Source organism: Rhopalosiphum maidis, chromosome 3, assembly GCF_003676215.2.
Source record: "Rhopalosiphum maidis isolate BTI-1 chromosome 3, ASM367621v3, whole genome shotgun sequence".
Taxonomy (NCBI): Eukaryota; Metazoa; Arthropoda; class Insecta; order Hemiptera; family Aphididae; genus Rhopalosiphum; species Rhopalosiphum maidis.
The window spans coordinates 34504526-34518363 of NC_040879.1; the positions used below are offsets into that span (position 1 = coordinate 34504526).

General features: G+C 22.3%; 1 protein-coding gene across 3 annotated transcripts; it reads left to right on the top strand.

The window, feature by feature from the left end:
- Positions 1–100: 100 nt before the first annotated feature.
- LOC113558827 (putative uncharacterized protein DDB_G0282133) lies at positions 101–11008 on the top strand. 3 transcript variants are annotated; one of them, XM_026964388.1, is made up of 9 exons: positions 101–316; positions 398–532; positions 595–2036; positions 2099–2269; positions 2359–2499; positions 2577–2637; positions 6731–6796; positions 7960–8180; positions 10963–11008. In XM_026964388.1, exons 2-9 carry the CDS (start codon positions 403–405, stop codon positions 10978–10980), a joined length of 2250 nt encoding a protein of 749 aa, XP_026820189.1. In that variant the 5' UTR covers positions 101–316; positions 398–402; the 3' UTR covers positions 10981–11008. The 3 variants fall into 3 exon arrangements, with proteins under 3 accessions (XP_026820189.1, XP_026820188.1, XP_026820190.1); XM_026964387.1 differs by lacking the exon at positions 10963–11008 and having other exon boundaries at positions 7960–8429; XM_026964389.1 differs by lacking the exons at positions 6731–6796; positions 10963–11008 and having other exon boundaries at positions 7960–8429.
- Positions 11009–13838: the final 2830 nt, after the last annotated feature.

The window sequence follows — 13838 nt, forward strand, 5'->3', positions numbered from 1 at the left end:
GCGACCAAGGTTAAACTCACATATGGAATCTCCACTTTGTACATAATAATTTTTATCACGTAATGATTACAATTTACAATTCGATAATCGAGATTCCAGATCAGTGCTTCAGTAGTCGTGAGCATTAAGAATTTCGGGCTTGGTTAAACTTCAATTCTTATTTTATATATTTTTTTAAATTTTTACTGTGTTTTATTTAAATCAATTTTGTTTTGTAAACTCGCGTCTGAAGTATAAAATCAAATTTCATCGCACTGGGTATTTCTCGTTTATCATCTGTTTTAATTGTACGTGACATGTTCGTTCCGAAATTTCAGTAAGTACCTACCTGCGCATAGCAATCGAATCGAATAAGCATAAGAAAAAAAAAAATTGTAATAATTATGACGTTTGCCAGTTAAGATGTCTGATGACATACCACCTTTGATACCCGAAACGCCACCTCCCATGACTAAATTGGACTGGGAAGATGATGAGGATTTCATGGACTATCCTCATCTGGCCTTGGAACTGCCATCCGAGTCTAGTTTAAGTAAGTGTTTTAAATTATAGGTGTTTGTGTTGAGCCTAACATTACATTTCATATGCTTAAAGGTCCAGATGGCGGATGGAATCCTATTGATGAACTATCACTTCCTTATGATGGTGATATCGTTCATGAACCAGCGGCTTGTATTGAATCAAACTCCAATGATAGTTTGTCGAAATTGCCGTCAAATATTTCAAAGAATGACCCATCTGTGGAATCATCATTATCTGAACAACAACCTAGTTTACACCAAAACAATTTATCCATATGGAAAGATAAAAAAGACATCTCTTGGGAAAATATAAATAAATTAACCAATGACAGTTGTGATAATGTTAATGAAATAGACTGTAATATAGAGATCAAACATAATGATTCTTCTGAAAACATAGATAATAATAGGAAAATAGTTGATGATAACTTGTCTGTAACTTCTGATCAATATATTTGTGACATGGAAAATGTAAAAAATAATACAATACCACCGAATTTACCAAATTTAGTACTTCAATTAAATAACTCTGAAGTATATGAAAATAATGAGACATTTCAGCCTGTAACCAATGTTAATTTTGAAAAATCAACTGATCAAAAAACATTGGTTAATGGTTATTTAGAATGTGTAAATGTTAAAGAATCGTCCAATCAAACCAATTGTGTTCAAAATGTTTTATTAGAAAATTTAAAAAATGATGTAAGTGATACTGGTACACCTAATGATACGTATGTAATATCAGTAGATGATTTATCAGTTAATAATAATAATAATAATAATAATAATAATAATATTATAATTAAAAATGATCAAGAAGAGTATACAGATTTTTGTGATTTTGAAACTAATTTGCCCGATTCTCTTAATGTGCCTTTACCAAACAGAACATCACAAGAAAATCATGGAATCACTGAAGATTCTCATACTGTCGACCAACATAATATTGACAAATTACCTTTAACACAATTTAATGATGAACACTGTACAATACTGGAAAATATTGAAAAATTAGTAGAAAATAAAATAGAACAAAATGTAGAATCGGTTAGTCCTGATTGTTCGACATTTCAAAATAATGAAATTAACGTTGAGCATAATTCAGGTTCTGAGTTTGACGAATTCTCTGATTTTCATGTATTTTCGAATTCTACCACCGAAAATAAATTAATTTGTGATAAAAATGATGACAATGATGATTTCTGTAATTATGAAACTTCCATACCAAATTTTAATGATTCAGTAAAGTTCAAACATTCCAATGTTGAAGAAGTAGAATGTTTAACCAGTAATATTAATAATGTAGTATTGAAATCTGATAACCAAAATAGTGTAATTAACAACGATGATGATGATGACAATTTTTGTGATTTTGAATCTGGTTACACTACATCAGGTTATCATTCCAGTGACCAAGTTAAAGATTCAAAACAAAATTGTGCAAATTTAGATTTAGAATCTCATGTTCAACTTGATTACAAACAATTTTGTAAAGACGCTTTTCAAGGAGATTATGTAAGCTTTTTTTTACTAATAATACATTTATTTATACTTAATTTTCTACTATTATTTACTAGGAGTTATGCGAGGAAACCGATTTGCAAAACTTAGATAATGAGTTAAATGAGTCTCAAGTATGGCAGGGTTTAAAAGATGTAGATTCAAGTCCAGCCCTTAACTATAATTGGACCAAATCAGAATCAAATAATGTTTTTCTTGCTTCACTTTCGATTGATTCTAGGAACATAGTAAGTTTAATACAAAAGGTTACCAATAATTTAGTTGTAAATATTTCGGTTTTTTTTTTTTTTATTAATATTGGATTTAAATATGACAGTTATATGGTGCTTCTTGGAACCCAAAAGTCCCTAGATTTGCCGCAAACATGTCTAACAATCCATTGGAACCATTAAAAGCTTCTAACAATGACACAACCGATACAAAAATATCGCAATCTTTTTCCAATGGCCCAATGCAGGTGAATTTAGTTTCACTTTCTTAATAAAATTAATATCCTTAAAATGCTAAATAAACTTTGTATATATTATAATAAAGGATACAGTACCGGACCCTGAATTTGACTGGAAAAGCAGTGGTTTAATAAATCCATTGGACTGTAAGTATTCTAAAGATGTCTTAAATCTAAACAGTACCTACAGTAAATTCTACCATTTGTCAATCTTTTACATTAAAATTTAATTTTAAATTAATATTTTTTTTTTTTTTAATTGCATAATATCTTGACAATAAATTTTTAATATTAAATAAATATGAAATAAAGGAACTGAAAAATGTAAAATACCTTGTGTTTTCTTGGGACAAAATGAAAAAAAAAAACCAATAACATTTTAGTATTTAAAAAAAACTTAACTATTCTAAATAATCTAAAAGAAAAAGGTAGGCAAGTGGTTACCGCTCTGCCGTACATTAGGTGTCGAGTGGGTATGTTAAATTTTAATTCAATGATATGTTATTGTATATTAACAACGATTCTGAGCAGAGATGGCTTCTCAGCCTATTTTACTAAATATATTTTTTGATATAGCTATTAAATTAATTTATTTTACTTTTAGTATTATGGTAGGTTCATATCATTTTTTCTTGGATAATATATTATTATAATAATATACATTTATATCATATTAAATCAATTTATATAACTCTAAATGTAATTTTATTTTTTTGTAAATATCATAAGATAGCAAAAATAGATTCAAAGTATAAAAAATATATTTATCTTAAAATGTCATAAATATATTACATATAAAAATTAATTTAAATATAACGCACGTAAAAGTTTTAAGTTTCCATGAATAATGTTTTTTTATATAATTGGTGCTTTTGCCCTAAACTGAACCAGAGAGTTTTAATCGTGGAAATATGGAGTATCTTTGTTCCTATATTATGTGGGAGATGACAGAGAAAACAAATGCTTAATTTTAATAAAATAATTAACATTGTTATTTATTATTTAAATATGTAAATGTTGTCCAAATTCTAATTTCAAATACATTATACAAAATATTTTTTTATAAAATATGCTTAAGTATTTTTTATATATTTATAGAGACATAAAAGTAATTTTTGTTAGATCTTGTATTAAATTTTCTAGAATTTTGACCTAGCAAATATTTTTTTTTTTTTATATTTATAGAAAAAAAAACTAAAAAAATTGTTAATGCCTAATAAATGGTTCCAAAAGAAATAGAAAAAATTTTTAAAATATTATCATATAATTAAAATGATGAGACAAAGATGATAATACCTTAGTGAAAATTTTAAGTATCTATTGTAATTTATAATTTTTTTTTGAAATGAAATAAAATATCAATAATTGTTTGAGAAGAAATAATTATTTTACGGTGAATATTGAATGTTGTGAAAATTTGATAATTTAATAAAGTTGAAAAAATAAACTTGAAAAGCTTATAAAATAAACCTTCTGATAGAATCTTTTATTGTATATAAGTTGAAAAATTTATAAAGAACCGTGTAGGTATTAAATTTTTAAATATTAGGTATAAAATCAAACACTTTTACAAATTAATCACTTTAAAATAATTTACTAATTTTCGGGATTTTTATTAACTTTGTCAATTTTCTAACTTTAAATGCTTATAAAAAATATTGCAACTTTAAATATAATAGAAAATAATATTTTTTTAATTTAGAAACTAATTATTTATGAGCAACTTTTATTAATTTTTTTAGAAAAAAAAAAATAGATTCTATAAAAAACTGGATTTATGTAAAAATTTCAATATTTCTTAATTTTGTTTTTCCCAATTATTATAAAACTACTTTTATTTCTTTAAAGTACAATCTATATACAATTTTCTATTCTAAATTGAAAATTCTAGCATTTTATTAACTACTTATGGTATTTATTTATAAAAAAAAAAATATATATATCACTATAAAATTAATACATTTATAGCTCAGCTTAGAATCTAAAAGATTTGTTAGAACCATAATTAAGATTAAGGGCATATAAAAATGAAGCTTTTGTTTTTAATCTATTATTAAAAAATAAAAATAATATTGATAATAGAACATAATTATGTAGTTCATTATATTATAAATTATAAGTTTTGAATTAACTTCTTGTGAATAATATTGTGACTAAGGATACTAAATAGAATATAAATTACTCACAAAAATGTTGCACATTATTATACTAAAACTTAGTATTTATGTTGATATGATTTAGTTTTTTAATCATAGTATATATACAAAAATATATTGCTAAGTTATCTTTTAATTTGGCATAAAATTAAAAATAATTTATTATCACATGTATTTATATTATTAATTTATCTAATAATTTTGAAAATAAAATTTATAATGAGAATTTTATTATCAAATATAATTACTCTGATGATTTATAAATTTGAATGATGGTTTTTGGTTAATATTTAATATTAATTAGACATATAACAAATTGTATAGCATATTATTTAACTATTGGCAATTAGCAAAAATAATTAATGTATTAATAATAATACAATTTCACAGTATAATTAATTGTAAGTAGGCACCTGAAAAAAATTAATTAAGTTTTTTCTTTTACATTATTAACTTTTTAATGGTTAATAATTATTATTAGGTATATAAAACCATCAAAATAATAACTTACAATCATTTAAATATTCAAAATACTTTTAAATAAATCTAAATATTATAAATTTTTATTTGTTAAATACATTATTGATCCATTTTTTTGTTATTAAAAACATATGAGGTGTAGGTATAGGTATACCTATTAATATCGTATTTGTATTATGTGTTTAGAATTTATTATCTGTATAATATAGGCCATGTGCATAATAAATTATTTAAAACTTTTTATAAGACATATATTAAATGGTGAAAATTATTAACCTCATTATATTTTTAATATTACTTAATAATTTAAAATTGTTTGCATACAACTTAATCATTGAAAATAATTTGTAACAAATAGATATCAATTAGTATTTAAATTCATATTTAATTTCCCAACAACATGCAATTGTTAAATTATTTAATATTAATGTGCATAACTGTTATTAAATATTGAGATAATATACGTTATCATAGGTAAACAATAATAAAATTATTTTTTTTAACTGCATTTTTATTCAGTGAAATTTGCTGTGGTAAGATGTGTCCACTATCATTATACTTGTTGAATTATTAAAAAAATTAAATTATTATATTTATCATTTTTCTAGCTACAAGATATAATAGATGGAAATTAATAAATCATTCTAAATTATCGGCATTGGTAAACATTTATATTAAGATAACAATTTTTTTGTATTTTCGGTTGTTCACTATTTTTTATTCCATAAATACATTTTACACATTTTTGAATAATATTTTCTTATATTTATATAGGATGAATTTATGAGCGTTCAATAATATATATGTAATATTTACATGTAAATATTAAAAAAAAATGTACATGAGGCTTTTTATCAACAATGATTATCTGTAGTGTATAAAATATGTGTAGAATTGTGTTTTAAATTTAATTTTTAAATTACATCTTGGCATCCCATTAAAATTTCCTTGTATATAAAAAAGTATAATTTTATTTTATATCTTAAATTGTGGTATACACACTATATTTCTTATACAAGTATTGAGAAAAATTGCATAGTTATTAGTTATTACTTATTTTAATTTTCATTCTTATGACCATATCATATATTATCCCAAACCATTTACACGTGGTAGCAAACATGTTATGTCTTTTCAGAGTTCACATTTAAATTAATTTTTTTTTGATTCTGTCATTAAAATATATTTTTTTCAATTCAGTTAGAGAATATGACACAGTATAAATTTATACTTTTTAATTTTTCATATTTTTTTATATTTGACTGTCAATTGCATTGTTTAACATTTGTGATATACGATCAATTAAAATATTTTTAAGTTTTTCATAATCATATTTTAACTATTGTTTAATGTAAATTACAATTTAGTTTATGTTAAGTTAACTTAACTAAGTAACTAAGTCACTCTCCAACATTAGTACCAAAATAGGAAAAACTGGTAATTAATAAAATTAAGAATATAAGAATGTTTAAAATTATTATTTAGTAATTTGATAATATACCTAACAAATGCTTTTTACTAATCTAATTGCCTTTTCATTATGCTTCAAATAATTGTTAATTTTGGTGGTGGAGCTAAACATGCATTTATTGTGGGCTAATTAGGTAATCATACGTCGCTACTCGATCTCGAACTCCTTGATACACTTGCACCATGCTGTACAAATGCTCGTGAGTATTTCTGTTTTTGCTTAATGTATAAGAATTTATAACAAAATAATGTTCTTAAGATGCTATACTAGTATGTGTTTTTTTTCATCTTGCATTAATTATTCTTTTACAATTATTGTAAAATATACCAATTACAGAATCGATTTTGTATTACTAGCTATTGGAATGAATTGATTAATTATCAAACTTGAAAGGTATAACATTATTTATACTTGTACATACATTTTAATGTAATTTTAAAAGCAAGTTATTAGCATTTTAAAATTGTATATTATTTAAATATTCTTCTTTGTACTAAAAACATGTTGTAAATAATAGAAATATTACAAGAAATCAACATAAAAGTACTAATAAAATTATAATCATAATGTTATTACTTTTTAACTTTAAGCTAGTTAATTGGTCAATTAACTTTAATATTAAAGCTAACAAATTAAATAAATCATGTTGATCGCAATTTTGCTATATTTTATATTTGTAAGATGGACAAGACATATGTGAGTATAGTAACCTATGCATTTATGGATTGCTTTGCTATTATGTATAATCTTATATACAAAATTGAGATATTTTATTATAATAGTCTTAATGGTATAATTTTTAGTACCTTAATAATTTAAAATTACTGTCTAATAATCTAAATAATAAAATGTATGTTTTAATTGTAAATAATCTTATAATCATGAGTATTATCATTTATTGCTATTCATATCATATCATATGGCTATATAAATAACAAAATAATGATACAAGGTAATATTTTACAAACTTATTGTTATAAACAAATTAAATTATATCTTCTATACTATTATTATAAATTACCTCAATTATTTTAAAAAGAGTACATTTGTATTAAATTGTTATGGTTTTATTAAATGTATACCATTCTTATGTCTTATTTTGTCTTTTGTATTTCAAAATTATTCTTACACAAATTTCAATAATATTGTGAAAATGTATATACATAATTGACATACTTGTTTATTGATACTAAAATGTATATATCATTTTTAATATTAATGAGTTACACATTTACTCCCAAACATAAATTAAATTTTGTAATATATATTTCTTTTTTACAATAATATTTTTATATAATACCTATGAATAACTATACTTCATTTGTATATTTTAATATTCTATTTTGTGTTAATTAATTTTAGTTCAGCCTCAAACCTGGAAAACATCTGAGGTTGTGAAAGAAGAAGAAATACCCATCCAAAGTAGTCCTGAAAGTACAGATGTGTTTGATGAGTTTTTTAGTGCATCATTACCATCATCATCCGACAATCAATCAATAGATACCATCGATAGTCCAAGTTCGCTCATAGCAACAGTGAGTCATGAAGCACAAAGAATTTTGGATAATTTGCCTGATTTCGAGGTATTGCAAAAACCTTATTTAGTAATATTAGAAAGAGAAAACAATTTATTTCTCAGTTAATTTTTTTTTTTTTTTTTTATAAAAAATTATATAATATAAGAATGCTAGGTCACTGCAGCAAGAAGAAATATCCTATATTTTTTCTTGTTGAAATTAAGTCCATTATGTGCAATAAGTTTAAACTAATCTGTCCAAATTGTTTTCATGTGTAAATTAATTTAAATAATCATTTATCATTTATCTTGTGTATTCCTGTTAGTTAATTGATTTTATCATAAAAGTAAAAACATCATCATTGATTCCAAAATGTTTAAAAAATTATTATCTTCATAATAATTGGGATTTTTTTTCTATTGACAAAATTGTTTTTTATATTCTTAACTGTATTGTTAATTGAAGTTGTTTAAAATATAAAAGTTAAAATTTTATTGGATTAAAAATAAAGCATGAAGAAGTTCATATCTGTTTTAAGTTCCAAATGCATTAGATATATTTGTGCTACTAAATAATAATAATTATTATTTAATTTCTAGTCCATGTGTAGCATGCAAGACCTTATTTCGTATTCCATAATTACTTATTCATTCAATATGTAGAGATTTCTATAAGTTTTATTAAAATTTAAATTAAATACCGCTTTTAGATTTAAGTAGACTTATTTCAGTTAAATCAATTTACCTTGACTAGGTATGTATTGTTTTTTTTTCTATAATATATCATTTCATTCTGCACATTTTATATATTTTCTTAAATTATCCACATTTTTCCATAAATCTATTATTCTTTTAAGTGTTAAAAGCTTGTAATCATAGACAGGCAATTTTAACAATCCTTAATGTTAAATAAATTATTGATAAAAATCAATTGATATAACTCCATTATAATTTGATATGACTACAATCTACAGACTTTATATCTGGCTATTATCTATGTAGATACTGGTTCATTGTTTTTCTTACAATTAGGTGAATAATTTTCAAAGTCTGATTTTTATTAAAAATTCTCAAAAGTCTACGATTTCTAACAATAGTTAATGATTTTTTTTTAAATTTTAAATAGTAATTAATTTATAGAACTCTACAAACTGCTCAAAAATAAAGTATGGAATGGCTTATAGTTGTTGAATTTGCTTAGTAAACTATTTTTGTTGTTAATAGATATTTAACTATTTATAAAAATATCAAGATATTTGGATTGACTAAACTTAATAATTAATATGAAAATATGTTTTTACAATTTAATGTATATTATAAACATATAAACTAAATTTAAATGAGTTATATTTGTGTTTAATATGTTTAAATTATATAGGGTGGGGCACTAAAACGGAATATTTTAAACATTAATTATAAAACATAATGTAATTTTTAATGTATTAGAATAGAGCACATAATAATTTCTTCAAGATAACTACCATCTTGTCTTAAGCACTCTTCTTATCTTCCTCCAATTAGATAATTCTACTTTGATAAATATTAATACAAAGTGAATGTTGAGGAGACACTAATTGTCATTATTTTTAAAAAAACAATTTTACAACAAAATAATGTTGTTTACTATTCCTTGTTCATTGACTGTCGTATTATTTTTAAAGTAATAATATTTAATGAATGAACATTATTAATACCGAGAAAATTTATTTTTTAAATTGTTCATTTCATTTCCCCACTCTGTATTATATTTTAGTGACTAAAATTTAGTCAGTTCACCAACATTTTCTTGGTAGCTCATCTAGTCTTAATGGCTTTATAAGATATGTACCAAATAAATATTAATTATAGTATGCATACAATACAATAGGTAAAGTTTATTATTTTAAGGTTTATTTTGTGCTATCTATTAAGTTTTTCTTTAATGTTTCTCATGTTTTGTTTGTAACTTATATTCAAATGATTGTAACTTGTATTTAAGTCATAATTTTAAATCTGCATTCCTTTTTTTTGTTATTATTTATAGCTTAGTATAATTATCTACATATATATGGTGATATCAACATTAGATTGAATTCATACATTCGTACCCATTAAAATTAGAGTTGTAAAAATATAAAAACAATATGCTCAATTAATATTTATTTCAATGAAAGTGTTTAGCCACTCAAATATCTTGTTTCTAGCATTGAGTGGCAGTTTTGACTATATTTTCAATAAGGATTTTTTTATTACATTCTGTGACTTAAACTTAAACAATTGAAAAAAAAATTGCATATTAAAAATTGTATATTATAAAATATTAATCAATAAGGTTATGTTGATATTGTACTAAATATGTAATGGTAATAATGTCAGTACATATTTCTAAATTATTAATGAGCCAGACCGATTCAATAGTTTCCAGTTTTGATTTTGTGAGTTGCATGTTCATTTTTTACTTTTTTTAAGTTTTTTTTTTTTTTTTTTACATAAAATTTGCATATATAATAATTTAGTTCTATTGTGTAGTCTATAATTAGTGCTTGTGACAAAACTGTTATTTTTAATTAACTCATGGCTTTACATATTCATAATTATTTGTGTGCAAACCTAATAAATACCTATATACTAATCACTTACCTATTCAAAAAATAAAAAATAGGTAGTTCTGTGTAAAATAAAATATTTTCAAAGGTTAGAAGGTTATAGGTTTAATAATATTATTTGACAACTTCAAATGTTTGAAATTGTATGAATATTAATAGTAGGTATAAAGTATAACATTTATAAATTATTTTTTTTTATATGTTATGTAATGTGCCACCTCACTTGCCTCGCTGCCAAAAACCGCCACTGAAATTGACTTAAAGTATATTAAATATAATTGAATGTATTAATTATTTAGTGAAATTTTATTCTTGACCTTTTCATAATTTATAAACAACATGTAAAAATCAGTATATAATAAATTTTCAAAATTATTTTTTAGAAATATTGGTGAATCTTACAATTTTTTGTGATTAATGATTTTTATTTTATATGAAGAAGGAATAAATAAAGTATTATTTTTTTATCCATTACATTTTTTAAAAATTACAACAAAGATAATTTCTTGAAAACTACAATCAAGTTATAATAGATATTAGGTATTTTGAATTATCTAATCACTAAAAGTATTTTATAATTAAAAATAAAACATAATTTTAAATTTTTATAGTTTAAGTAGATACCATAATAATTGTTTTAAATTTATAAATGTTAAAAGGTATATTTTATTTATTTTCATTCAATTAAGTATTTAAACATTTCAGACTGGTGTAGCAATGTAGCAATAATATGTTTAATTTGATAATGGTTAATATGTCAATAGCAAAGCTTTGTTCTTCAAATAATTGAATGTATATTTATGATATGTATTTTATCTTATATTATTTAAAGTGGATAACATACTTATATTTATTCAACAACGTTTATCAATATTTAATATCTTAAGTGTTTAAAGTTGTTTAATGTAATGTTACAAATAGTAAATTTTCATAAATTTAGGTAATTGAAGTATGTTAGTATAAATATTTTTTGTAGTTACCATACAAATTGTAAATGTCTTAATGTTGAAAGCTATGTCTTGATTGACGAATGTTTGTGAAATTTGATCAAGATGTTTGTACTTATATTATTAATATTTTCCTTATGAAAGTGCATACGTTTAGGTCTTTATAATCCGTCCTCTTATTAGTTTTATTACTTAAAATTATTTTTATTGATAATTTTTGATCTCTTTGGTAATGTACGAAGTACTTAAATTTTTTGATCGACAGTAGGTAAGTAACGTTTACCAGTAGTACATATTTTATATTTATATTAGCCTTTATTAATGGTATGTTTTCACTATTCAGTAAAAAATTTTTATTTTTTAGTAAATTTTTTGGTTGTATTATGTAATTTATTTTTTAAACAGTAAGATAACATAAACTAAAAATATCTTATATTTAAACGTTTGTTGAATAAATTAAGTAAGTAACACTAAATAGGAGTTATTTCAATTACTCTGTTATTTGATATTAGAAATTTTGATCCTTATATTAGTTATTTGGTATGTAAAATAACTCATTTTTTTTTTGTTAAAAAACACAATAGTAATAATAATGTAACCTAAATTTAATTTAAAAAATATTGTGAGTTGTGACTGCTAACATTCCTTATATTTTTTAAATTAAATGTATTAACAATAATATGTTGTTGAAGTTTGAATCAATTTTTGTGTTTAAGGTTTGCTCTAAGTGATTACTTATTATTATTATTATTATTATTATAATTAATATAATTTTGTTAAATAATGTTGTTTGTATTAAATATAATTATGTTTGGTTTATAAAACAAATCATTATAGTTTCATTTTTTTTTTACGTGTATAGTTTGTAATCACATTTAGTGTTGCAACTATTCAGCCTCACTCTGTTATGCAAAATTATAAGTACTATCAAAAAAATGTCCTATCAGTATTCATGGACTCGTAAAAAATAAAATGTTTTAGAATTACGTGACATTTTAGGAAGTTTGGTTGGTATTTAATACTATTATCATTGATTAAATATATTTAATCAATGCTATAATACATTATAAGTTAGGTACATAGTAATCTATTATTAAAATCAAGAAAACTGTTAATAATATTTAAATAAATAGAGATGGGGTTTATTACATAGTATCTAACATTATTTTAATTTCTTATTTAATTATTATACATATAGAAATGTATTTATAATAATTATATTTATCTGACTACATAAATATATTTTAATGTGGTTATAAATTGTGAGACTGGGCGTCCCATATTAGAGGGTATTGTCCCATATTTAAGATCTGCATCTCCATTTTTAAGTGGTCCTTTTTTGTTACACATCCTTAAAATTCAAAATAGCTATTTATTTATCTATCTATAGGTATTCTATATAATTACGGGTACTTTCAGTTAATGTATTGAATGAATTCATAAATACATACTTTAACTAGTTATTCTATATACTAACTAGATATTTTATAAACTAACAATAAGGGTTTAGTGCATTTAAAACTATTATTAAATAAATATTTTAATCAAATTATAAATTACAAAAAAAATCAAATGTTAGTATTAAGTCAAACACGCCTTACATTATTATATAAAATATTAATATTAATTTATTTCACGTCAATTTAATAGAATAATTATTAAAATTTTAAACAAATTACAAATTAAAATAAAAAATCTATTATTATTGTTATAATTATTAAATTATTATTTTTTTTACACTTTACAATTTATTTATTAGTACAGGATTTTTTTAGATGGCATTTAGAGTTACAAAGTAAATTATTTTTTAAACATATACATCGTTTTGTGGTGCAATTTTGTTAGCATGTGCATCTGAAAAACCCTTGACCATTACCAAGTGATTGTGATTCGGATGCCTTTCGAAGACAAATATCTACATCTGGGACGTTAGGTTAGGTTATTAGTTTTATTAATAAAACGACAACGGTAAAAAATCTTGTATATTACCTAATCCAGTCCCGTCAGTCCCAGTCATCTATCTAATTATAAATTTCATATATTAACGAAACCCAATCGGTATTTCATATATTAACTAGTAAAATAGTATAATTTATATATTAACGCTAACATATATATTAATTTGTATCATAAATATTTAAATTATTATTTATGGTTATAATTATAATATTGACATCATAAAAATATTAGTCA

Coding starts and splice junctions, on each gene's coding strand:
- LOC113558827 (XM_026964387.1), top strand. CDS start 403: ATGTCTGATGACATACCACCTTTGATACCCGAAACGCCACCTCCCATG. Junction 2,037..2,098: donor ACGCTTTTCAAGGAGATTAT/GTAAGCTTTTTT, acceptor ATTATTTACTAG/GAGTTATGCGAGGAAACCGA. Junction 2,638..6,730: donor TTTAATAAATCCATTGGACT/GTAAGTATTCTA, acceptor TGGGCTAATTAG/GTAATCATACGTCGCTACTC.